This window comes from Paralichthys olivaceus, chromosome 14, assembly GCF_024713975.1.
Source record: "Paralichthys olivaceus isolate ysfri-2021 chromosome 14, ASM2471397v2, whole genome shotgun sequence".
Taxonomy (NCBI): domain Eukaryota; kingdom Metazoa; phylum Chordata; class Actinopteri; order Pleuronectiformes; family Paralichthyidae; genus Paralichthys; species Paralichthys olivaceus.
The window spans coordinates 24,650,818-24,678,206 of record NC_091106.1 but is presented as its reverse complement, the minus strand read 5'-3'; the positions used below and the strand labels follow the sequence as shown (position 1 = coordinate 24,678,206).

Sequence of the window (27,389 nt, the reverse complement as noted above, 5' to 3'; positions counted from 1 at the left end):
AAATCAGCGTCGGGTTGAGCTGCAGCTGTGGTGCAGTTGTTGGAGGTTGGTTTACACAGCTTGGTTTTGTGTGTTTGCACAGTGAATGGAGGAATTTAATGTCACATCCTGTTGCTAGTAGGAGGGGCTATTATTATGTTTAGTGTTAATATGGTCACGCCCGGTCACCAACATGTTAAGTCTTGACCAGAGTGGACAATGTACAGTTCAGTATATATCTATATATATATATATATATAGATATATATAGAGATATATATATATATATATATATATATATATATTGATAGATGAGGGAGATAAAAGATGAGTCGGACAGTTTAGCTTCAGTCACAATCTCTTTATAAGTTTTATCTTACACAGCGAAGCGACTACAAGCTGCAACAACAACAAACGTCACAATGTTACAAAGAAAAAAGAACGTTAAAACTAAACAGCTGATGTGACTTCACGTCTGTAAAACTGAACACGGATCAGATCCACACACACACTGAGGTTATGACATCACAGCACGTGTGTCGGTTTGGCTGAAACTTAAGAGTTAAAAAAACACTTCCTGTTTCAGAGAAGCAGACGTTGGGACATTTTCACCCTGAACTCTGCTCCCCCGAGCTTGACCAATCACACGCCTCAGTTCAAAGATGGTAGCGGTCGTTCCTTTGACACGGAAGTTGTCATCGTTCACAAGTATAACAAAGCACAAAGCGTGTCAAAAAAGTGAAATTATAAGCTGTGTACGTAAAATATTCACACAAAAATTAAACGTACAGAAGAAGCTGCATCTGTGTATATCTCCTGCTGGTCAGGAGGGGTACTGCAACTGTTAAAGTCCCTGTTGCAGTACCCCTCCTGACCAGCAGTCAGAGAATTGAGAATTTAATTTTATGGTTTATTGTATGTTCGGCCATCTGTTTCCATGTCAACCATGAGGTCAGACTGAAAGCAATGACACATTACAAGAACTTTCAAATTAAAATCATTTTGTTCGCTTTACGCTCTCCACTGGACAAACCCTGTAACTGCATGATCAGCTGGGATGATCAGTCAAGCTCTATAACAGGCCTGATGGTGTGTGATGGTCATGTGACAGGAAGACTTAACGAGGAGGCGGAGTTAAATGTATTTTGTAAATAATTGAAATAAGTGATGATGTTTTATTTACAAGTTTCTGTTTCTCCGCTTTAAAAATAAAATCTGTTCAAACATATTTACAGAAAAATCCACATTCACAGTTACTTTACATGATTGTTCACTTTGAACGTGTGTGTGTGTGTGTGTGTGTGTGTGTGTGTGTGTGTGTGTGTGTGTGTGTGTGCTTTCTTGTACAGATATCTTTGTGAGGACCGGTTTGAGCCTACAACCTACGGGGTGAGGACATTTTGTCTGGTCCTCAGTTTCTGACCCACCTTTAATGGACAGTTTTGGGGTTAAGACTTGGTTGTATGGTTAGAATTAGAGTTAGGTTAAGTTAAGGTTAGACATTTAGTTGTGATGGTTAAGATTAGAATAAGATTTAAGTTAAGATTAGGGTAAGGGGCTATTGAATACATTATGCAATTGAGTGTCCTCACCAAGATAGAATATATGTGTGATAATGTGTCTGTGTGTGTGTGTGTGTGTGTAGAACATGACGACCTCTCCTCTCTCACTCCCTGTTTTCTGAGGGAGGGGTGGCGGGTGAGAGGGGGATAAGGGAGAAGGGGGGGAGACCTCAGTCCTTTGAGGGTGGGCGGGGCTCTCAGGTGGTAGTATCATCCCCCCCCTCCTCCACCTGATTGGTCTTCCCCAGTGCCTTCAGTTTGGCGAGTTGTTCCGTGAACGTCTCCTTCACACCTTTCTCTAACAGCCAGCCCTCGCTCTCACAGTCCGGGTTCTCCGGGTCCGTCATCGTCTCCAGAGCTGTGCTCAGGTACTTCAACCCTGCCATGTCTACCGACTGACACACACAAACACACACACACATGGTTAGATTCCACTTTTCTTTAGTGTTTTGTTGCTTGTGTCAGTGTGTGCTCTGTTTTTTAAGGATCTTTGACTGCTAACACTCTATTGGCTCCTGATTTGTTCTTTTCAGGATCAAAGTGAGTGATCGGAATGATTGATGGTTCTGATTGGCTGATTGACTCATGATAAAGCGTGGTGTTCTGACATCACACTCATCGTCTGTTCCGGTCGTCAGGATGAATCACAGCAGGTTGTCATATCGTCCAATCACAAACAAGGTTCATCTTCCCCGGCTGCTCAGGTTGTGTGCCACAGGAAGTTTGAGTAAAGATAGCAGCAGCATATTGAGCTTACGTCAGGATGCTAGCGGTGTAACGTAAAGTGGTTGACGGGTGACGACCACTGGACGTAAGATTAGAAACTAAAAAACAACCACAGCTGTATTTCCTTGCTTTGACCACTAGGAGTGCCTCTGTTTATTATACAGAATTATGAACAGAACCAAACTTGGGAAAACGAGGTAAACAACATCGTCCTAGGTCAGAGTCACAAACACTGCGATGCCCTGGGGATCAGTAGCCAATCAGAAACCAATCAGAAACCAGAGGATGCTGTAGCACTTGTCGTCACGCTTCACGTCAAACTTGTTGTTTTGACCCAGATACTGAATCACTTCTTGCTCTCAGGAACTCATCCTGACCTTCCCAGAATGCAACCTGTTGCTGCTGCAGAGAGATTATCCGCCCAGAATACTTGTTGATCCCCAGTGATCCTGATCTTAACACGCTGCCGCACCTGATCCACGAGTCATCCATCAGCTGCTGAAACATCTGAACACCAACTTCTGCTCATGTAAAATGTCATCGTGAGCATATGTTGGATCTGTTGTGACGTCGCAGATCACCATTTGTTAGATCAGTTAAAAAAAGCACTGATGCTAATCACTGGCTAATAAATAAGACTGTTAACCTGGTGCATTCGAGGTCAGTTCGGTTAATTTGCTGCAGGTGTGCTGCGATTATCTTGTTTTGAATCAGAAGATTAAGAAACCCATCTCCAGTCTTCATGCTAAGCTAGGCTACCCATTACACCTGTCTCCAGTCTTTATGCTAAGCTGGGCTACCCACTACCCCTGTCTCCAGTCTTTATGCTAAGCTAGGCTACCTATCCTCCGTCTCCAGTCTTAATGCTAAACTAGGGTACTCGTTACCACTGTCTCCAGTCTTTATGCTAAGCTAGGCTACCTGACCTCCATCTCCAGTCTTTATGCTAAGCTAGGCTACCTGTCCCTGTCTCCAGTCTTTATGCTAAGCTAGGCTACCTGTCCCTAACCCTAAGACTACTTTTTACCCCTGTCTTCAGTCTTTAAGCTATGCTAAGCTAATCATTGGTGTGGGTATGAACATCCAGTGCTGATTGGCTGAGGCTTACCTCCAGGATGATAGTGATGATGACCAGCGCCCCCATGCTGTTCATCATGCCGCTGTAATACGAGAAAAGTGCCTCCCGACAGCCTCGGACCCAGATGTTGAGCTCCTCAGTGCGGTGGTCGTAGTCATAGTGGGCGGAGTTGTTGGTCAGGTGATGCTGAATGCAGGGTCGAGGTGATCCGGGGTTACAGCAGCTGAATGGGACGCTGTCCATCAGGAACTTTCCCTCCACGTTACTGAGGACACGACTGAAGGACAGAGACAAGATTTTACATTTGATACACATGCATCTACCTGTACTTGACTCTGATTGGTTTGTAGGCGGCATCTGATGTGGGCGTGTTGTCAGTTGGGGGGGGGGTAGTAGTCTTTCTGTTTGAATGGAGGAAATGAATGAAGCTTCAGGCGCAGTACTACAGCACTCCAAAGTACTACAGTACCATAGCACTCCACAGTACAACAGTGCAACAGTATAACAGTGCCACAGTACCACAGGACTACAGTACCACAGGACTACAGTACCACAGGACTACAGTACCACAGGACTACAGTACTTCACACTAGTTCAAATGCACCAAATGAACGTCCAAGTGGTTCAAACATTTTATCAACAGAGGTGAAGTCTGCAGCTTCTTCTTCTTCTTCTTCTTTTATGGTTTAATGTGTCTCTACTTCCTGTGCTTGGTCCAACAAAGTGTTTTCACTGTGAACCAACAGAACCAGGTTCAGTTTGATCCAGACCCAGAATTCCTCCTCTCGTCTGAGGAACCGTTCACAGCTGAAGTTCAGCTTCAGACTGAACTGAAGAGTCTGAAGCTCTGAAACAAACCAGGTGTGAACGAGTCATGAGTGTTTCCTGGACTCTGCAGAGGTCAAAGGTCAGACACTCGGCCAGGCTGGGTTACTAATGGACCTGAAAGGTCATGATTCATCTGCAGCACGACGACCAGCTGAAATCATCAGGATTTAAAACTGGATCAATAATTGACTGAAACAATCTGACACCGTTGGCCAATCACAAACCATCACGACAGAACTGAATATCTGAGGGACTCTGAAAGTTTCAGACCAAAAGACAATCTTCAGGATTTTAAAAATAAAAGTTGAATTAATCCAAAGGTTATTAATGAATTTGTTGATTGTGAAAGGTCATTTGGTTTTGTGACATCACTTGTGAGGGGCAGGGCCTGAGAGTGAGTGACAGATTATAATTGGATGATGAGAAATAATCATCTCAGAGAGAGAGAGTATCTCTTAAACGCATTAACACAGAAACACGGAATCACGCAAACACGGATCCACATTATGCTTCAGTCCTGCAGCTGCATCACATGTTTCTGTTCTTTAGTTTGTTCATGTCAGTTTATATGTTTGTAACCGAATGTGGTTTATCTCAGCGTTTCAGTTGTTACCCGGGAGACAGAATCAAAGCCTGGTTTAGTTTAACCTTGTCATGGTCACAGCGTGTAAATCAGCTCCTGACTGATTAAAGACTTAACGATAACTTTTACCTCGTTAATTCCTCATTTATCCTCCAACGACCTTGTTTAACGAGTCACTGAACACCTGACTCAGGTGGTCACATGATCTCAGAGGTCATTAGGAAGCTTACTGAAGATCCAGGTTTGTGCTCATCATGACGCCCAGAACAAACTGAGCCTGAGTTCAGTTTACTGAACCAATAATTACTGATGAATCACTGGAACTGTGAATCATTGTTGATAAAAACAGGAAACCTCCCAGTGATGGATGGTGGTCTGTCTGCGCTCTGATTGGCTGTCATGTTCCAGGTGTACTCACTCTTTGATCTCGTCATTACTCATGTCCAGGTATCGGTTGCTGATCCACTGAACCTCGAACCAGTCCCTGAAGTTGTTGTTGCCACAGCAACGGAACTCGACCTGTGTCATGTCCAGCGTCCTCTTCATGAAGCAGCGTCCAGGTGTGTCGGTGTCCTTGTAGAACTTGATTCCGTTCTTCAGACCCTCGGCAAGCGTCAGGTAAACAGCAAACTGCATGAGGAAGCAGAGCAGCGCCGTCAGCAGCAGCAGCACGTTGAACCCGCAGCACAGCAGCAGGTACGGCTTCAGCATCGGCTTCCACCTGGTGAACTTGATGGGGTCCAGAGAATCATGACACACTTTCCCCCCGAAGGCGTTGACGCCACACGCCAACACACCGACCAGGATGAGCAGGTTTGGAACCACATGACTCTCATTGTTGTCCATCATCTCGCTTCTCTTCCGCAGCTCAATCTTAAAGAAGATTCCAAGGCTGAAGACGAGAATCCCCACGATGACTGAGAGCCAGTAGAGCATCCAAAGCCCCTGAGCCAGTTTCACCCGTTTCTGCAGGTTGAACTTCACCGGCATGAACGGCATCTTTACGTCTCCACGCAGTGACACAACGTAAGAACACAAGTCAGAAACAAAAAGAGTCAACAGTCACTGATCAGCAGGAAAGAGTTCAGGACAGAATCTGTCAGTCTCAAGAGTTTTAATCCGTTCCAGAAAGAACATATGACTCGGCCCCAGCTCCTGCTCTCTCACCCATAATGCCAAGCTGCAGGTCAGTCCGTACTGCAGGGGGGGTAGAGGAGTTGGCCATCAAACTCAGGGTTAGGGTCCGACTGTCCGAGTGTCCAGGTGTGAATGTGAACGAGCTGCGACTCATCACCTGGACCCTGAAGGTTCTGATCCCATTAACAACAGATCAGCTGATAATCAGGTTCTAATGACATTCTAATCCTGGTAATCTGGTAAGACGCTGCTTCCTGTATCAGTCTCACCTCATCCACCTGTCTCACCTCATCCACCTGTCTCACCTCATCCACCTGTCTCACCTCATCCACCTGTCTCACCTCATCCACCTGTCTCATTGGCAGGAAGTTGAACCCATGGTGTGGACATAAAATCATTTTTCATCTTCAGGCTTGTTATTATTGCGTCGCTGTTTAATGTGGTGAGAATGTTACTTGTTTCTAGTCATCCACAGCTAACCTGCTGTTCCTCTGCTGCCCTCTGGGAGCGCTGCAGCTCATTAATAGATGAATGCTCATTGTTTTTCTATTTTATTTATTTATGTTCTGACGTGTTGTATTTATCTTGATTTTTCAACAACAAATAAAATCTCTTTGCGAAACGTAACCTTCCACTGTTCGACATGTTTATACTTCCCCCATCAGGACAAACATGCACATAACATCCTTTTAAAGTTTTTATTTGTCTTAAATTCTTATACAATTTGAATACATGTTCTCATTTATACAAGAATTCACATATTAACAGTTCAGGGGTCATCGATCAAACATCAATCAGCTGATCAACGAATTCTCTTGATCTGATTTAATTTTAAAAGGGTTAAAAAAAAAACATGAAACAAACGTGGATTTAAATAAAAACTTGAAAGCACTAAAGTAAAAACTGATCAGCTGCTCTTCAATAATCAATACATTGATATGTTGAGCAACTGATCACATGATCATTAACATTCCTTCATATCAACTCTGTAGTCATGGAAACTGAAAAATCAACTGCACATCAGGAGATGATCAATCGATCGATTCATCGATCAGTCGAGGGACAGAAAACGAATCAGCAACAACTTTGATAAGTGAAAAAAGATTTGTTCATGACGATTAATCGATCCGCCGACTGATGATGTCATCTCAACAGTCAATCATGTCTGCGGTCGTTCAACTCTTATTGATTATCAGAATCGTTGCTGACTAAGTTCATCAACTGATTAATCAGGATTTCAGCTCTGTATGTGTTTCTGATAAGTTACCCATGATCCTCAGCTGCTGAATGTTGAGCTGAGCTCTGTGATTGGCGGTTTGTAAGTGAAATGCACCCTGGGAGTTTCAGTTCCTTTGTTTGTGTCCTGGTCACGCACCTGACTCACCTGACACTCTGAACCAATCAGAAACCACGACCTGAGTTTAAACATCAGGTGTTTCAGCTGTCAATCACACTGTGTGTTGGGCGGGGATTAATAAAACATCATCTGCATCCCTGCTGCTCTCTGATTGGTGGACTGAGATATGTAGAAGATCAGAGGTCAGACACAAACCAACAAAACCAATGACCTAAAAAATCCCTGAAAGCTGATTGGAAGGTTCATATCACAAAGGGGCTGAGCGTGAGGGGACGGATCATCAAAGGTGCTGCCAGTCGATGGTGACCAGCGTCTGATTGGCCTCCTGAGCGTGACCGATGACCTCAGCGACGCCGTGCTGCCGCCACAGACGCTCAATCTTCCTGTAACGCTCCGCACACAGATGGAGGGGGTTTCCCCGCCTGCCGATAACAAACAAAGATGAGCGTATTCAGAAAATAAACAAACAAAACAAAGTCATGAAAAAATAATGATCAGTGAGTGCAAAACCCCTGGACGTTTAACAACAACAAGGTAAACAACGACAACAGGGTAAACAATAACAAGGTAAAAAACAACGGTTGTTGTTTACAACTTAACCCTATCAACAACAAGGCAAACAACTATGTAAACAACAACAATGTGAAAAACATAGCCCTAACAACAACAAGGTTATTGTTTAGAACCTAACCCTATCAACAAGGCAAACAACAACAATGTAAACAACCGAACCCTATGAACAACAACAATGTAAACAACAACAATGTGAACAACAATAATGTAAACAACATAACCCTATCAACAACAAGGCAAACAACACCAACAAGGTAAACATCAACAAGGTAAACAACAATGGTTGTTGTTTACAACCTAACCCTATCAACAACAAGGCCAACAACAACAACAACAATGTAAACAATTTGAACAACAATAATGTAAACAACAAAAAGGTAAACATCAACAAAAAGGTAAACAACATAACCCTATCAACAACAAGGCAAACAACAACAATGTAAACAACAACAATGAAAAACATAGCCCTAACAACAACAAGGTTATTGTTTACAACCTAACCCTATGAACAACAAGGCAAACAACAATGTAAACAACATAACCCTATCAACAAGGCAAACAACTACATTGTAAACAATGACAACAATGTAAACAACAAGGTAAACATCAACAAAAAGGTAAACAACAAGTTAAACAACAACAATGCAAATAACTAGGTAAACAACAACAAGGTTATTTTTTACAACCTAACCCTATCAACAACAAGGCAAATAAGAACAAGGCAAACAACAATGTAAACAACACAACCCTATCAACAAGGCAAACAACAACAATGTAAACAATGACAACAATAATGTAAACATCAACAAAAAGGTAAACAACATAACCCTATCAACAAGGCAAACAACAACAAGGTAAACAAGAACAAGGCAAACAACAACATAACCCTATCAACAAGGCAAACAACAACAATATTGTAAACAACAACAACAAGGTAAACATAACCCTATCAACAAGGCAAACAACAACAAGGTAAACAAGAACAACACAAACAACAATGTAAACAACATAACCCTATCAACAGGGTAAACAACAACAACAATGTAAATAACAACAAGGTAAACACGTACTTGAGTCCCTGGTCAGTTTCACCATAGTCGTCCAGATAAGGAGGAGGATAAAAACAACCTTTTGTTTTACCTGCAACAAACAAAACCTGACTCTCTCTCACCCTGGACACACACACACACACACACACACACACACGGTACTTGTTATGAAGTAAAATCAGATCATATTTTTAAATTTTTAAATAAATAAATGTGTTTTTTTGAGTTGGTGAACAACAAGCGTCTGCATCATGAGTCATGATGTTTGACTGATGTCGTCATGCTGTTACCATGGCAGCAGAGCAAAAGTCAGGTGTGTTACCTGAGGAAGAGTCCTAGGCCCGTGCCGCAGGTAAAGGTGTGAGCGGTGCACGCGCCCACATCCTCTCCGTCCACCTCCGTCTGACAACAGTAACTCTGAGAGCACAAGATGGCGCCGCACACAAGACACAGAGTGGGAGCACGTGACTTATCTCCGCCTGAGCGAGGACACCTGCAGGACACATACACACAGATTTAACATATGTCACGTGTGTGTGTCCAGTGCGCGTGTAGGTGCAGTGCACATGTGTAACATACGTGTAACGTGTGTATGTGTAATGTGTGTGTAGCGTGTGCACTGACGTGAAGCTGGACGCCTGGTTGATCAGGACGCTATAATCTTCCGGAAGCTCGATAAGTTTGTTTGACTCTCTGGGAAACCTCACAAGAACTCCGCCCCCCTGCAGCACCTGTTTCACACCTGGATGACAACACCACCTGATGACATCGCACGCACGCACGCACGCACACGCACACACACACACACACATTTGGTCACATGAAAAAATAACAACAACCACACTGTGTATATGTGAGCAGCTCCAGCTGTGTGTGTGTATGTGTGTTTGTGTACCTGTATATGAGCGGCTCCAGCAGTGTGTGTTGGCTTTGGTGCAGTTGTAGCAGATTGGACGGCAGACTGAGGAAGCTGCAGAGTGCCTCCCACTGACAAGGACCTGCAACTACAACACACACACACATTAAATATGAGTGTCATTATTTGATGAAACTTTATTCAAATCATCACCACCTGTGTGTGTGTGTGTGTGTGTGTGTGTGTGTGTGTGTGTGTGTGTGTGTGTGTGTGTGTAGTTACCCAGCAGGTCAGCAGGCGGCGCTGTAGAGTTAAGGTAGTGGAAGAACAGGGCGGCAGCTCGGAGAAATGGCAAGATACCGGCTTTGACACAACGCCACAACTGCCACCCAGAGGACACTACAGGTAACACACTGATCACCCCCCCCCCCCACACACACACACACACACACAGACACACACACAAAGTTACACAATAAATAAATTCAGACTTTGTTGATTAAAAATTATTTCAATCTATTGATTCTAATTAATAATAGTTGTAATTGATTTTATTTACTTGTTCACATTTGTGTCAGCTTCATGTGAGCACTGTTTCTGATGATCACATCAATCAATTAGTGATCAGTTATTGTTTGTGTGTGTGTGTCGTCACCTGTCCAGGTGTTTCCTCAGTGTGTTGTACAGTTCATAGATCAGTTCCTCCTCCTCTGACCCACTGTCCTGATCCATACACACCTCCTCTACAGACGGACAGACAGACAGGTCAGGGACAGAAAGACAACCTGAAAACATAATGCCCCCAAACAAATATGAAGCCTAGAAGCAGGTATGAAGAGAACTCTGTGTGTGTGTGTGTGTGTGTGTGTGTCTCTCACCTGTACAGTTCGTCAGCAGGATCTGAACCAGGTGAGTCACTGTGACCAGGTGAAGAAGGTGGAGATGAGCTGAGTCAACACTCGCACTCGATTGGTCCAGCCTGTGTACTGAGCTGTAAGCTAACACGCTGTAAACCTGCAGAGACAAAGTTTAAACTGGTTCAAAGCGGAATTTGGTTTCATCAGATTCAATCAGATTAAAATGAATTTAACTGGATTTAGTGTAAAGTGTTTAAACTCACCAGCAGGTGAAACATGTCAATGTCGAGGATACACAGAGAGTTTTCTACCTGAGAGTCTGGAACCAGAACTGAAACACACAGACACACACCTGTGAACAGTCTGATGAAGTGTGTGTTGTTACCTGTGAACAGTCTGATGAAGTGTGTGTTGTTACCTGTGAACAGTCTGATGAAGTGTGTGTTGTTACCTGTGAACAGTCTGATGAAGTGTGTGTTGTTACCTGTGAACAGTCTGATGAAGTGTGTGTTGTTACCTGTGAACAGTCTGATGAAGTGTGTTTGAACTGTTTTCAGTGGAGCTGTTGTCCAACAGGCAGAACTGAACCTGGTGAGAGCACTCAGACAGTCGTCCTGCCATGCACACACACACACACGTAAATAATTTAACTGATCTGAGATCAATTTATGTGTAAAGTAATCAGATTACTATCTGAGTGTTACCTGTCTGCAAGGTAAACTCCCAAACAACGGCTTCTCTTCGTCCATCAGGAGGCGCTCTGCAAAGAAAAACACTGTCAGCTGACCTCTGACCACTTGTGTGTGTGTGTGTGTGTGTGTGTGTGTGTGTGTGTGTGTGTGTGTACCTGACGCCTCCGGTGTGTGTGTGTGTGTGTGTGTGTGTGTACCTGACGCCTCCGGTGTGTGTGTGTGTGTGGGTGGGTGGGTGTGTGTGTGTACCTGACGCCTCCGGTGTGTGTGTGTGTGTGTGTGTGTACCTGACGCCTCCGGTGTGTGTGTGTGTGTGTGTGTGTATGTGTGTGTGTGTGTGTGTGTGTGTGTACCTGACGCCTCCGGTGTGTGTGTATGTGTGTGTGTGTGTATACCTGACGCCTCCAGTGTGTGTGTGTGTGTGTGTGTGTGTGTGTGTGTGTGTGTGTGTGTGTGTGTACCTGACGCCTCCGGTGTGTGTGTGTGTGTGTGTGTGTGTGTGTACCTGACGCCTCCGGTGTGTGTGTGTGTGTGTGTGTGTGTGTGTGTGTGGGGGTGTGGGTGTGTGTGTATACCTATACTCTGGATGGTGTAGGCGCAGGTGGACCAGCTCAGCACCGGGACTCGGGGGTCCTGCTCGTTTGGGTTCAGTTTCAGTCCCACTTTGTAGGCGGACGTGCTGAAGGTGGTGATCATCTCACGGACGCTGCTGGAGAAGGGGTTCCTGAGGGACACAGTGATGACATCATCACCTGCTGACCTCATCAAGGTGTGCATTTTTCTACCATTGATCAAAGAGTGACATCATTATTCTCAGATGAGTAACAAAAGTAACTGAAAGTGTCTCATACTTCCTTCAGGCTGAGAAAAGCCATTTAGTAAAAGTACTTAGTTACTGTGTGATCTGACGGAGACGTTTGGTTTAAACAAGACAAACATATAAGTTGAACATTATAAATATCATTAAGTTTAATTGATCAGGATAAAAGAGCTGATGACTCACTGACAGAGTGTGACAGACTCCGCCCCCTCTGCTACAGCTGAAACACACAAATAAACACACATTTAGTCAAGTCTAAGTGGGACTCCACCTTTTAGATGATTGACAGGTGACTGACCTTCAGATTGCTTTCTGTGGGCGGAGTGTAGTACTGCTATGTGCTGAATGGTTGTGTTAAGCCACACCTCCAGAGAGGGATGATTGCCACTGAAGAGTGAGAGAGTGAGAGAGTATGATCAGGTGTGTGTGTACCTGTGCCCAGGTGTGTGTGTGTGTGTGTGTGTGTGTGTGTGTGTGTGTGTGTGTGTGTGTGTGTGTGTGTGTGTGTGTACCTGTGCCCAGGTATGTGTGTGTGTGGTAGCAGTGGGATCACAGTGTTGCTCAGACATTCACAGAGAGGACACAGAAATTCTCCATTTTCTACGTCGTAGCTGGTGTGACCTCGAAGACGCTGCTGACGTCTCTGCTCCTTCACCTGCACGGCCTCAAAGTACCTGAACACGCACGCACGCACGCACACACACGCACACACACACACACACACACACACACACACACACGTGTGTTTTGGTTAGAAATGTTTTGACTCTATTCGTCTGGAAATAATAGAAACCACCATAATTTTCTGTGTATGATAACACAGTGACGTACCTCTGCCAGCAGGTGGCATGCATGATGTGTCCACAGCTGGCTGTATGAATCCCCAGTGACAGGTCAGGGTGCATGAACAGGGGGTCATGTCGCTCTGAAAACATCCATCAATCAGTTAACCATGAACTCTGATTGGCTGCTTCCCTGATGATGTTACAGTGAGGCTCACCTGGGTCGGGCAGGATGCGACGGCGGTTTTTGGACAGTACAGTTGACCTCTGGATGAATGCAGCGAGCACCATGGCTCTGCCGTGACCTCTGACCTCCTGCTCCTCCTGACACAGGATACAGGTGACCAGCTGCCGTTGCTCTGCTCCACCCGCCCTCCTGGGACCAACACACACCTGAGAAACACAGGTGTGCTCCAAACTGGGGGCACTCGGAGGGGGGGGGACATTTGAATGTTCTGTTTCCCGTCAGAAAAACTTCAAAGACATTTCTGCAGCAACAGATGTTCAAAGGTGTACATACAAGTATACACAAATTTATACAAATATATATAGTATATACAGTACATATACTATGTGTACATGTGTATATACAGGGATACACAGGTATATAGAAAAGTGAACAAGTATAAGTCCGTCCTGTACTTCATTAGATAAACATTGAGACAAACACATTCACAGGCTCCACCCCCATGAAAGAGAAGAAGCCTTCAGGTCTGCTTCTTCTCTCTGATTGGTCACTGTCTGTCTCTCTGTTTCCCTGATGAAGTACAGGACATGTGTGCGATTCCTCTTCTCTCACCTGCATGTGATTTTTCATTTGCCTTTTCCTGTTATTTTACACAGGTATTTCAGAGTGTATACAGGTACATACAGGTGTACACAGGTGTACCTGCTGTCGGCAGCACTGACAGTCGACGCCTCCAGCTCCTCCAGACTTTGTTGGAAAAGTTCTTTGTTCTCATTGATAAAGTGTTTCTGCATCTCGGACATCTGAGCCATGATCTTCTCTCTGCGGAGACGAGCCATCTCCGCCTTCCTCTTCCTCTCTGCCTTGTCTCTGTCTCTCAGCGTCTGCGGGACACGACAGGTGTGTTGAGGTGTGTTGACCTGCTGCTGCAGCTCAGCATTACTCAGGTGTTGTGGTGCTTTACCTCCTCCGCTCTGTGTCCAGGACATGTGCTGACTGTGGATGTGGACACCGTTCGTTCTCTCATTGTTTTAATGTTTGACACCGTCTGGACACAAAACCAGGAACAACACGTGAATGTCTTTAAAACAGAGACCTGAGGCCTCACTCATAACCGTTACTAATGCATCTTTCAGACGCCACTTCTCACGCAAACATTGAGATCCATCAAAACAAACAGACGGGAGAATGTTCACATTTGTACTCAAACTTTAACCCATGCGTACGAACATTTGGAGACAGGAAAATGGCGACGCAGACGTGAGGAGGTGAATTTTTGCTTTTTTTGCATACGCCATTTTTAGTATATTTTTATTAAAAATAATTAAACAATTCAAAGTATAAGTGTACGTGTGTACGGAAAATGGCGTACACAAAAAAGATTCTGATTCATAAAACTGCACAAGCACACCTCTCCCTTTACACGCCCACATTCAACCATAAATGGTCAATGCAAATCACCTCATGAATATTAAATGATCTACACAGAAAGGTAATGCTGTGATACTGTGGTACTGTGATACCAGAGTTCATGGTACCACAGCCTGGTTATTGATGAGTCTGGTTTAGGGTTGTTCGGTTTACCGGTACTAATAATGGCAGCTGCTGCAACCATCACCACGCCGCAACTCGTGCGCAAAGTGCGGCATGGAATTACTTCATCTTGAAAACAAATGAGCACGGTGAAGCCATGAACACTGATGCACCACTGTGCAAACGGTGTTACAAACATGTGGCCAAGGGTGGAAACACTTCCAACTTGACCAAACACTTGGAGGAAAAGTAGCCAGACCTGCACAAGGAGTTCAGAGAACGACGGGTAACAACTTATATACCCATGAAAAAAAAAGCCAAAGTCAGCGCTGAAAGCAAGCGACGCCAGCCGCCTTCACTCTCCACAAGAGTAGCGCTGGAAAAAATGTAAGCCTGTCTTTGTGTTTTTTTATTTTAATTACTGATGCATAATGTTATAGTTCTAAGATTTTCTATTAAAATAAAGTCAATAATGACATTTTTTTGTGTTCTCTTTTTATTTGGAAAAGTACCGAAATACATGTTGGTACCGGTACCGATACCAAAATGTTGGTACCGTGACAACACTAGTCTGGTTACTGATCAGTCTGGTGATCAGGTTATTGATCTGATTGAACCGAACCTTTAGGACGATGTTTACCTTGACGATCCAGGTAATCATGTCTTTGTGAACCTCAAGGTGAGGAGCGTTCTGAAGAGTCTCCAACAAGGCCAGGACACTTCCTGTTGGACTAGGAGCTTCACCTGGACCTGCACACACAGTAGTAGTATGTGTTACTGTGGTGTTCAATTGTGTATTGTATTGATGTGTGATGTTGGATTGTCGTGAACTGACGTGAGATCTTGCAGGTGTAGTTGAAGGTGACATCATCATCTCCTTTGTTGTTTTCCAGCTGCTGCTGCTCCTCCAGTAGAGCCATGGCCACCAGGTGGAGCACCTGTACTCACACACAGTACTTAGTACTTAAATGGTAATCTAAACATCATGTGCACCCCCCCCACACACACACACACACACAGACTCTCTCTTACCCTCTGTAGCATTGACTCGGTCCAGCCCCCCCCGCTGGGCTCCACAGCCCACTGCAGCACAGCGCCCTCTACAGCCAATAAGATGTCACACTGCAGGATATTAACAAGACTCGCAAAGAGAGGACAAAGAGGGGGGGGGAGAGGGGGAGGCAGGGCTGCACCACACACAGAGAGAGAGAGAGAGAGAGAGAGAGAGAGAGAGACAGTCAGACACACACAGAGTAGCATTGATGAGACTTGTTGACGACTGATAAACCACATTCTTCATTAGTGGACGTGATGATGTCACAATGGATCAGTGACATCATCAGGTGTGTTTACCTGTGTCCTCTCCTTTCTGTCTCCTCAGTTTCCTCTGAGCCTCCTCAGCCTGGAACACACATCACACATGGTTACCACGACGACACACAGATCAATGACTCAGAGATCCGTGCAGTAATCAGTTGTGTACCTTGGACTGATCGGCTCGGCTGTAGTGATGAAAGTAAAGGTTGAACTTTCTGCTCCACTCAGGACAAAGTTCATACAAACCACGACCTGTAACACCTGGTTTCCTGTAGAGGGCAGTGCAGACACACAACACACACACTGTCAGTGCAGACACACACACTGTCAGTGCAGACACACAACACACACTGTCAGTGCAGACACACAACACACACACACTGCCAGTGCAGACACACAACACACACACACACTGTCAGTGCAGACACACAACACACACACTGCCAGTGCAGACACACAACACACACACACACACACACACACACACTGCAGACACACAACACACACACTGTCAGTGCAGACACACACTGTCAGTGCAGACACACAACACACACACACACTGTCAGTGCAGACACACACTGTCAGTGCAGACACACAACACACACACTGTGAAAAAGAACTAACTTGAAGGAAGCGACGCTGTCGATGACTCTCTCCAGACCTGTCTCCTTATTACCCTGAAACAAAGACAGGTACAGACTGGTACAGACAGGCAGGTAGACAGGCACAGACAGGTCGACAGACAGGTAGACAGGTGTCTCACGTTCTCAGGTAGAGCCTTCACCAGCTCACTGTGAGACATCGCTCTGATTGACAGCTGGTGGATGATTTCTCTTCTGACCTCATCAAGGGGTTCCACCTGTCCCACACCTGCCACGTAGCGCTCACCTGTACCACAGTCAGAGACACACCTGAACATCACCTGTACCACAGTCAGAGACACACCTGAACATCACCTGTACCACAGTCAGAGACACACCTGAACATCACCTGTACCACAGTCAGAGACACACCTGAACATCACCTGTACCACAGTCAGTCACACCTGAACATCACCTGTACCACAGTCAGTCACACCTGAACATCACCTGTACCACAGTCAGTCACACATGAACATCACCTGTACCACAGTCAGTCACACCTGAACATCACCTGTACCACAGTCAGAGTCACACATGAACATCACCTGTATCACAGTCAGTCACACATGAACATCACCTGTATCACAGTCAGAGACACATCTGAACATCACCTGTACCACAGTCAGAGACACACCTGAACATCACCTGTATCACAGTCAGTCACACATGAACATCACCTGTACCACAGTCAGAGACACACATGAACATCACCTGTACCACAGTCAGAGACACACCTGAACATCACCTGTATCACAGTCAGTCACACATGAACATCACCTGTACCACAGTCAGAGACACATCTGAACATCACCTGTACCACAGTCAGAGACACACCTGAACATCACCTGTACCACAGTCAGTCACACCTGAACATCACCTGTACCACAGTCAGTCACACCTGAACATCACCTGTACCACAGTCAGTCACACCTGAACATCACCTGTACCACAGTCAGTCACACCTGAACATCACCTGTACCACAGTCAGTCACACCTGAACATCACCTGTACCACAGTCAGAGACACACCTGAACATCACCTGTACCACAGTCAGTCACACCTGAACATCACCTGTACCACAGTCAGTCACACCTGAACATCACCTGTACCACAGTCAGACACACCTGAACATCACCTGTACCACAGTCAGACACACCTGAACATCACCTGTACCACAGTCAGAGACACACCTGAACATCACCTGTACCACAGTCAGTCACACCTGAACATCACCTGTACCACAGTCAGTCACACCTGAACATCACCTGTACCACAGTCAGAGACACACCTGAACATCACCTGTACCACAGTCAGAGACACACCTGAACATCACCTGTACCACAGTCAGTCACACATGAACATCACCTGTACCACAGTCAGTCACACCTGAACATCACCTGTACCACAGTCAGTCACACCTGAACATCACCTGTACCACAGTCAGTCACACCTGAACATCACCTGTACCACAGTCAGTCACACCTGAACATCACCTGTACCACAGTCAGTCACACATGAACATCACCTGTACCACAGTCAGTCACACCTGAACATCACCTGTACCACAGTCAGTCACACCTGAACATCACCTGTACCACAGTCAGACACACCTGAACATCACCTGTACCACAGTCAGTCACACCCGAACACGTCACCTGTACAGACGACTCACCGACGACCATGATGATGAGATGAAGCATCTCCTCAATCAGAGTGTTGTTCTGCTGGACCACATCCTGTGAAACAGACAGAGCTGTCAGTACTGACAGCTACTAACATTCCAAACTCAACTGACTCTCGACTTCTTACTCTACTGACAACTACTAAGTCTACAGACTCTACTTGCAGCTACTTACTCTAATAACAACTACTGACTCTAATGACAACTACCTTTAAATACAGACAACTACTGAATAATGACAACTACTGACTCTACTAACTCTAATAAAAACTACTGACTCTAATGACAACTACCTTTAAATACAAACAACTACTGACTCTACTGACAACTACTGACACTTCTTACACTACTGACTACAGACAACTGACAGACTATCAGTAGTGTCAGTACTGACCTTGTTGGCCTCTCTGTATCTCTTCCTTACGTCTGTGGAGCTGAAAATGTGAAACAGTTCAAATCGGCTCAGAACGATCATCAAGAAGTGGTTTGGATCCATCATCGACGCCCCCGTCTGGAGAAACAAATAAAACCACCGTATCAGGTCACACATCAATCAGTCCATCACACTTTATTTGTCTCAGATTCAGTTTGTCTCATCGATGTCAACAAGCAGCAACGTCCTCTGTCCTTCACTCAACAAGTTAAAACTACAGAGACACTTTCTGAGCAGTAACTGAAGCTCAGAGTCACATGTGAGGATCCGTCTCCAGGACACGAGGACAATAGATGTTGATGAACTGAAGACATCAACACAACAACAGATTCACTACATCAGAAGAAACAGTTTGTGACTTCATGTTTAAAGTATTTGTACATGAGGACATGTCTGATAGAGATGAAGGAGCAGCAATGACAAATTAAATATAGTTGTCGGTTGTTTGAGTTGTGTGTGTCTGTACCTGCAACATGATGATGTCCTTGTCGAACATCTCCACTCTGCACTTGACGTTGTGATAATAATAAATCTGAAAAACAACACACACTGTTGTTGTCATGGTAAAAGTGTTTGAGACTCACTCTAACATGGTGTCGTCATGGTAACGTGCAGCCGACCAATCATGTGACATGAAATCTTCATTTTAATCAGTTTAGGGGAAAAAAAATGTAATTGAAGCAGCAGCGTTGTTACCATAGTGATTCATGTCCTCAACCTCTGTGAGTTCACAGAAGGTGTGTGCACGCCAAGTGACCAATCACGAACAGCTGTGTGGTTCAGATGTGGACTCACCTGGTTGATCAGCGAGAAGCCATTTCTCCTCCACATCCCAGCATGCACCTGGGCACAGAGCACCAGGCAGCGGAGGGGGAGTTCGATTAGGAGGGGGGGGCTGAGTTCACCCTGAGGACACACAAACACACACACATAAATAATAATAATATAAAGTCCAGTGGGTCTCATAGTGTGTTACTGACCAATGGGAGCTGTTCAGGGACACGAGAGGCGACTTCTGTTCTACTGAGGAGAACATGGAGACCTGAGGAGTCAGAGGTCAGAGGTCACTGATGACAGCGCACTATGTCTGTGTGTGTGCATCAGTGTCTGTGTGTGTGTGTGTGTATACCTGCCAGCAGCCTGCACACAGGCAGGTGTATGGACACCTTGTCTTGAGACACCTGGTACCTGAACGTCTCCACACTGTGTCCACAAAGACTTAAGCTGATTGGCTGTTCACTATCAGGAAGACTGTTGTGAGACTGAGTGAGAGCACTCACACACTTCCTGTATGCCTCGACCAGCACGTGCTCCTGACACACACAAACACACAGAAGGAAACACATGTTTAACATCATTCATGTTCTAAAATCAGGATCATTCACGACTGACTTAGTTTCATTGTGTTATTGTTAATGTTATATAAGTTGTCGTATGTGTAGTATATGCTGTTGTTTGTATTGTTATGTTGTTGTATGTGTTGTGTTGTTGCATGTGTTGTTGGGTAGACCTACATCACTGCAGCACCACTCTTGTATCATTGTGATGACATGAGTCAGTTTCATCTGAAGTGTAAACGCTGTCTCCCACTCAGGCTCCATCTCAATGTGCTGACCAACCTGTCTCACCACTGGGTCCATACCCTGAGAGACAGAGACAGAGAGAGGGGGGGGGGGGGGGGGATCAGAGAGAGAGAGAGGATCAGGGATCAGAGAGAGAGAGAGAGAGGTTGAGAGAGAGAGATCAGAGAGAGAGAGGTGTTCAGGGATCAGAGAGAGATCTGATGCCTGTCTCACTCTCACCTGCATACACTTGAGGAGATCCAGAAAAGAATCAAGACCTTCGAGGAACTTCTGTCTGAGCTGAGGTGACCAATCAGAGGGAGGCGTGATCAACACGTACCTGAGAACACACAGAGATACACAGAGAGACATACGACACAGACAAAAAACACACACAGACACACAATGACACAAAGAGAGATGGAAAACTGGATACAGTGATCATTCTTTACACAGAATCGTTCCTATACAAGTGCTGTTTAAATCATTTGGTTGTAGTGATCAGGGCGTCCACGGTGATCATTTTGTGTCTTTTCATGTGTAAAATAGTTTTTAAAGTTGTTGTCTCTGTCAGTAAATTACTGCTCCTCTCTGAGTCTCCATCATTCATCACTGATGCAGCTACATTCACTACTCTACTGATTCTGGTGTTTCTACCCTTTACACATGTGAGTGAGTGAGTGAGTGAGTGAGAGAGTGAGTGAGTGTAAGTTAGTGAGTGAGTGTGTAAGAGAGTGTTTATAGTTGATGAATAACTGGTGAGTATTTGGTCCTTACTTGAGGTCACCTATGAGGCTCTGGACTCGTCCAAATTTCAACGCCTGCTGAGCCGTGTAACGGTCGAACTGGAAGCGACCCTGAAGATCTCTGTGACGCAGGTGATCAACAAACGTCCTGACGATGGTCGTCATCAAGTTCTGCTCCATCATCAACATCCGAGCCTGCGGCGCACACACACAACACACAAACACCAGCAGGGGGTGCTCAGATGAATTACTCTACAATATCATAATTATAACTGTAGCAGTGGATGATTACCAGCAGGGGGCGCTCTAAAGTACTCACCATTGTGGGGACGGTGAACAGTTGGACTGACAGTGACGTCACAGACACAAGTCGCTCATGATCGTCCTCCATGAAATCTGTCTGCAGCCGTCTGTAGTTCTACAGGGTCAGAGGTCAGAGGAGGGTCTGATCGGCTGTGCACTGGTCGGCTGTGTTTTGATCGGCTGTGTATTGATCAGGTGTGTTACCTTGGCAAATTGAATGGCAAACATTTTCTTGTACTTCAGATCCATGAGGAGACTGTTCATCAGCAGCTGGTGGTAGATGTTCCTCGCTCCTACAGACAAATGTTGTCTCAGTCAAAAAATTTTAACCTTTAGATGATTCTGATCACACATTAATATGTTCTCAATCTGAGGACTGTCAGTGTGTGTGTGTGTGTACTACCTTTCCACATCTTTGAGTCGTTGAGCATCAGTCTGTCCACCAGTGATGAGTTCTCTCCTTCTGGACTGTTCTGCAGACCAACTTGACACAGAATCCTCCTCAGTCCGTCTGACACACATTAACACACATATCACAAGCAGCCACGGTGACACATACAGGAGGAATGATGGGTAATGAAATACAGACATACCAGAATACTGAATGATCTGTCCCAACCAGCCTAGAGCCTTCAGGGCGAAACACTGATGAGCCACAACAGACGAGTGCATCACTTGAACCCTGAGAGGCTTCGACTGACGGCTGGTGTTCCTCTGAAAGGGGATCAATACAATCCTGATCAATATGTGTGTGTCAAGCATAATATAGAGAGCAAGCGGAGTCTGTAGGGATTGACTGCATGATTGAATATTTCTAATTAGATACATTCATTGATCAGATCATTATAAGAACAAGATAAAATGACACATCACCAGCAAGTCACAGACATAAAATATATTCATCCAATTGCCCAACTCTACCACAGGTGATCAATAAACAGGTGATCATTAAATAAACAGGTGATTAATTAATAAACAGGTGATCAATAAACAGGTGATCATTAAATAAACAGGTGATTAATTAATAAACAGGTGATCAATAAACAGGTGATCATTAAATAAACAGGTGATCATTAAATAAACAGGTGATCATTAAATAAACAGGTGATTAATTAATAAACAGGTGATCAATAAACAGGTAATCATTAAATAAACAGGTGATCATTAAATAAACAGGTGATCATTAAATAAACAGGTGATTAATTAATAAACAGGTGATCAATAAACAGGTAATCAATTAATAAACACGTGATCAATAAACAGGTGATTAATTAATAAACAGGTGATCAAAAAACAGGTGATCAATAAACAGGTAATCAATTAATAAACACGTGATCAATAAACAGGTGATTAATTAATAAACACGTGATCAATAAACAGGTGATTAATTAATAAACAGGTGATCAATAAACAGGTAATCAATTAATAAACACGTGATCAATAAACAGGTGATTAATTAATAAACACGTGATCAATAAACAGGTGATTAATCAATAAACAGGTAATCAATAAACAGGTAATCAATTAATAGACAGGTGATCAATATAGTCCGTTACTTACCACAATAACAGACTTGGCCTGTTCACAGAACTGAAGGTCCCCGTAACGTACTGACTTCCTGCCCTGTACACACACACACACACACACACACACACACACACACACACACACACACACACACACACACACACACACACACACACACACACACACACACACACACACACACACACACTTTAATCAATTAAACATCATTGTGTGAAACAAACTCGGCTCAAGTCCTTGAACTGATCAAAGCGACCAACGAATGAGATACAGCTTCTATTGGTGAAGTATCAATACGAACTCAGACTCCTGCTCTTTAGGAGATTGTTCAACTAATTATAATTAATAAAGAGACTTTGAAAACTCCTCCTCTTCTCTTCCACTCCTCCCCCTCAAAGGATTAGAGTCTTTTCATACATGTTTGGACAATGAAATAAATACTTTAGTGGCTCTGTCTGTAATGTACTGCTCTTCTCTGTCGCTGCACCAACTGTGTCAAACCAAACGCAGCGTCACCATCTCAGAGACACACACACACACACACACACACACACACACACCTCTGTTTTCTCTCTATTCTCTTCTTTCGACAATGATTCATTGACAGAAAACCCATCAATGGTATGAATATCTTCAATTTATTATCTAGGGTAGCAGATAATAAATAAAGATATAAAAAATCCATCTCAAATATATTGACATGCAGAGCGTGAAGTCACGGCACATGGAACAACCTTTATCACAGTTTTTGCCGTCTCTTCGTGCACGTTGATGTCGCGATGAGGCTATTTAACACTGATGAAGACATTGAGAATGAGGAAGACGATAATGATAAAGATGATGAAGACGAGCAGTACTCACGTCTCGGTCCACAGTGGTAGCGAAGCTCAGAGCCTCTTTCTGGCTGCAGTTGACGGCTTTCTGTAGCGTGTAGATCACCTGTTCATACGTGTGGACTTCATCATTGAACAGCATGCAAAGGTACGAGTCTGACCGCTCCCTGTACACACACATACAGTCCAAACACACAGTACACACAGAGTAAACATAAAGTACACACAAACACAAACAGAGTACATTAACAAATCAGATAAATTCAAGTTTATTTCAAATAATGTGTTATGATATGTCGTAGACTGTGTGTGTTCAGGTGTGTGTTCAGGTGTGTGTCCAGGTGTGTGTTCAGGTGTGTGTTCAGGTGTGTGTCCAGGTGTGTGTTCAGGTGTGTGTTCAGGTGTGTGTTCAGGTGTGTGTTCAGGTGTGTGTTCAGGTGTGTGTTCAGGTGTGTGTTCAGGTCTGTGTTCAGGTCTGTGTTCAGGTGTGTTTCCAGGTGTGTGACCAGGTGTGTGCGTACGGTGTCTCCAGTCCTGTAGGTAGCTCGTCCTCCTGGTCCCATGTCAGGAGGTCGACAGCGTACTTCAGGATGATGGAGAAGATGCTGTAACCACGGGCAACCATGTCTACAGGAAGCTGAGCTACAGGATCCTGAGAGAACAATCAGTACATTGTTATTATATATGACAGACACATAGACATACAGACATTATATGTATATAGACAGACAGACAGAGACAGGTAGAGACAGACAGAGACAGGTACAGACAGACATGTACAGACAGACATGTACAGACAGACATGTACTGACAGCCGTCTCACCTCCTCAGTGTGTCTCTCTGAAGGTGTGTGTTTGTTACAATAAGGACTCATCTTCCAGGCTTCATCATCTCCACAGTCACAGAAACCTCCGCCTCCTGATGTGGTCATCTACACACACACACACACACACACACACACACACACACACACACACACACACACACACACACACACACACACACACACACACACACACACACACACACACACACACACACACACACAGAGAGAGAGAGAGAGAGTTTGTGAGGACCTCACTTCTTTGTGTAGTTGCTTTCAGATCTGCACTGAACTCTGGAGATCCTCCACAGTGTCTCCAGAGGGTGTGTATGTGTGATCACAAATGTTCGAGCTTCCAGAGTTTCTGTGAACTTTCTCCGTCTGGTACAAAGTCCACAGAAAGTCCAGAGGAGTGTATGTGAGAACACAGCAGGAGATCCTCTGCTGGATTTACAGAGAGGGGGGGGGTGTACTTATATAGTGTGTGTGTGTGTGTGTGTGTGTGTGTGTGTGTGTGTGTGTGTCATGTCGTAGCGTCACCTGCAGCAGACAGTGGACTTCCTGTCTTGTCAGAAGCAGCAGCTTCAGTGCACTCACTGTGTATTAGTACATACACTGTGTGTGTGTGTGTGTGTGTGTGTGTACACTCACTCTGTATCGATGCTCTTTGTGAACACTTCCCAGGAAACACTGCATGCACAGAACACATGTTGGATCAGCTGCACACTCCCTAAACACACACAAACACACACAAACACATTTTGGTAATTACCTGAACAGTGGCTGTGAACTGTGATGTAAGTGCACCTGATTGGTCTGTTTGTTTCTGGCTACATTTTAAAAAAACTGCACTGAGGCTGAAACTGAAGCCCGGTGATTGGCGGCCTGGTGATTGACGGCCTGGTGATTGACGGCCTGGTGATTGACGGCCTGGTGATTGGCGGCCTGGTGATTGACGGGCATGACAGAATGTATTTTACCTGCAGGAGTAGGTGGGTTCTCCAACCTTGAACACGTGACCACACAGCGGTGACGGATGGTTGTTCTGCTGCAGCCAAGCAATGCCAGCTGCAGGCTCCTCCCCCAACAGGAACCACTCCAGGGGAGCGAGGAGGAGGAGCTGACAAGCAAGCTCCTCCCTCTGCTCCTCCCTGCTGTTGCCCCCGCTCGCACCACGGCAAAGGATTCTGGGAACATATGTGGCCAGGTGACGGTACACCTCCTGCTGCAGGTCGGCCACAGCCAGCCAGCTCTGAGGAGGAAGAGGTGACGATACATGTAAACAATATATAATAAACATTGGTACACACTGGTGTCACGATGATGTGTCTCTGACTCTGGACGTGTCTCTGACTCTGGACGTGTCTCTGATTCTGGACGTGTCTCTGATTCTGGACGTGTCTCTGACTCTGGACGTGTATCTGACTCTGAAAGTGTCTCTGGACTCTGGACGTGTCTCTGACTCTGGACGTGTCTCTGACTCTGAAAGTGACTCTGATTCTGGACGTGTCTCTGACTCTGGACGTGTCTCTGACTCTGACCGGGTCTCTGATTCTGAAAGTGTCTCTGATTCTGGACGTGTCTCTGACTCTGAAAGTGTCTCTGGACTCTGGACGTGTCTCTGGACTCTGGACGTGTCTCTGGACACTGAACGTGTCTCTGGACTCTGGACGTGTCTCTGGACTCTGAACGTGTCTCTGGATTCTGAACGTGTCTCTGGATTCTGAACGTGTCTCTGGACGTGTCTCTGAACGTGTCTCTGGACACTGAACGTGTCTCTGGACGTGTCTCTGAACGTGTCTCTGGACTCTCGACGTGTCTCTGGACACTGAACTGTCTCTGGACTCTGAACGTGTCTCTGAACGTGTCTCTGGACTCTGAACGTGTCTCTGGACTCTGAACGTGTCTCTGGACGTGTCTCTGAACGTGTCTCTGGACACTGAACTGTCTCTGGACTCTGAACGTGTCTCTGGACGTGTCTCTGAACGTGTCTCTGGACACTGAACTGTCTCTGGACTCTGAACGTGTCTCTGGACACTGGACGTGTCTCTGGACTCTGGACGTGTCTCTGGACACTGGACGTGTCTCTGGACTCTGGACGTGTCTCTGGACTCTGGACGTGTCTCTGGACTCTGGACGTGTCTCTGGACACTGGACGTGTCTCTGGACTCTGGACGTGTCTCTGGACACTGGACGTGTCTCTGGACTCTGGACGTGTCTCTGGACTCTGGACGTGTCTCTGGACACTGGACGTGTCTCTGGACTCTGGACGTGTCTCTGGACTGGTGAGTAACTGAGGCAGGACAGATGTTGAACACATCCCTCCCTGCACCTAGCATTAGCATTAGCATTAGCTCGGTGACCTTTAAGCATCGCGCTGAGCAGCTGACAGACACTGACCGGACACAGGTGACGTCAGCAGGGCTGACAGCGCGAGGAGCTTCTTACCGATGACGTGTCTTTGGCGGAGAAATGAACGAACTCCGGGTCCGTCGGTGGATCTCTGTCCGTCTGAGCCGCCGCCATCTTTACTCCTCTTACCTACAGCGCGTCCACCGGAACCGGAAACCATCAACAGCTGAGGGGGCGGGGCCCTTTGGCAGTTTGTAAAATGTTTATCATAATGTTGCCATACATGTTATAATGTTCATGTATGTTATGTTATACTTTGTAACGTATAACATGTGTAACACACAGTACACACATACATGTTATAATGTTCATGTATGTTATGTTATACTGTGTAACGTATAACATGTGTAACACACAGTACACACATACATGTTATAATGTTCATGTATGTTATGTTATACTGTGTAACGTATAACACGTGTAACACACAGTACACACATACATGTTATACTGTGTGTTACGTGTGTATAACATTCATTCACAAAACACAGGTT

At 45.1% G+C, this 27,389-nt stretch overlaps 2 protein-coding genes across 8 annotated transcripts; both read right to left on the bottom strand.

The window, feature by feature from the left end:
* Positions 1-1,113: 1,113 nt before the first annotated feature.
* On the bottom strand, positions 1,114-6,568 carry prph2b (peripherin 2b (retinal degeneration, slow)). Its single transcript, XM_069538155.1, has 4 exons — positions 6,244-6,568; positions 5,175-6,189; positions 3,376-3,622; positions 1,114-1,936 (listed from the first exon to the last, which is right to left on the bottom strand). The coding sequence occupies exons 2-4, from the start codon at positions 5,753-5,755 to the stop codon at positions 1,739-1,741; spliced, it is 1,026 nt and encodes a 341-aa protein (XP_069394256.1). The 5' UTR covers positions 5,756-6,189; positions 6,244-6,568; the 3' UTR covers positions 1,114-1,738.
* Positions 6,569-6,577: 9 nt separating this feature from the next.
* ubr2 (ubiquitin protein ligase E3 component n-recognin 2) lies at positions 6,578-27,083 on the bottom strand. 7 transcript variants are annotated; one of them, XR_011245996.1, is made up of 46 exons: positions 26,932-27,083; positions 25,464-25,735; positions 25,135-25,213; positions 24,484-24,591; positions 24,182-24,312; positions 23,689-23,827; positions 22,843-22,905; positions 21,876-21,996; positions 21,686-21,793; positions 21,487-21,575; positions 21,299-21,397; positions 21,011-21,174; positions 20,474-20,573; positions 20,186-20,314; positions 19,801-19,984; positions 19,652-19,713; positions 19,467-19,577; positions 19,138-19,203; positions 18,633-18,749; positions 18,230-18,293; positions 16,680-16,804; positions 16,541-16,593; positions 16,083-16,185; positions 15,953-16,001; positions 15,632-15,786; positions 15,435-15,537; positions 15,240-15,349; positions 14,031-14,114; positions 13,769-13,950; positions 13,098-13,334; positions 12,929-13,022; positions 12,610-12,771; positions 12,396-12,484; positions 12,281-12,317; positions 11,853-12,001; positions 11,290-11,345; positions 11,103-11,199; positions 10,849-10,916; positions 10,607-10,742; positions 10,384-10,513; positions 10,011-10,141; positions 9,768-9,876; positions 9,497-9,631; positions 9,195-9,365; positions 8,894-8,995; positions 6,578-7,672 (listed from the first exon to the last, which is right to left on the bottom strand). XR_011245996.1 is itself a non-coding variant. In XM_069538146.1 (46 exons), exons 1-46 carry the CDS (start codon positions 27,007-27,009, stop codon positions 7,531-7,533), a joined length of 5,265 nt encoding a protein of 1,754 aa, XP_069394247.1. In that variant the 5' UTR covers positions 27,010-27,082; the 3' UTR covers positions 6,578-7,530. The 7 variants fall into 7 exon arrangements, 5 of the variants coding, with proteins under 5 accessions (XP_069394247.1, XP_069394250.1, XP_069394248.1 ...); XR_011245995.1 differs by having other exon boundaries at positions 10,384-10,471; XM_069538146.1 differs by having other exon boundaries at positions 13,098-13,306; positions 26,932-27,082.
* Between the last annotated feature and the right edge of the window lie 306 nt (positions 27,084-27,389).

Coding starts and splice junctions, on each gene's coding strand:
- prph2b (XM_069538155.1), bottom strand. CDS start 5,755: ATGCCGTTCATGCCGGTGAAGTTCAACCTGCAGAAACGGGTGAAACTG. Junction 3,623..5,174: donor AGTAATGACGAGATCAAAGA/GTGAGTACACCT, acceptor TCTGTCCTTCAG/TCGTGTCCTCAGTAACGTGG. Junction 1,937..3,375: donor TCATCACTATCATCCTGGAG/GTAAGCCTCAGC, acceptor TGTGTGTGTCAG/TCGGTAGACATGGCAGGGTT.
- ubr2 (XM_069538146.1), bottom strand. CDS start 27,009: ATGGCGGCGGCTCAGACGGACAGAGATCCACCGACGGACCCGGAGTTC. Junction 21,794..21,875: donor ACAGATCATTCAGTATTCTG/GTATGTCTGTAT, acceptor AATGTGTGTCAG/ACGGACTGAGGAGGATTCTG. Junction 9,877..10,010: donor GCCGCCTGCTGACCTGCTGG/GTAACTACACAC, acceptor TGTGTGTTGTAG/TTGCAGGTCCTTGTCAGTGG.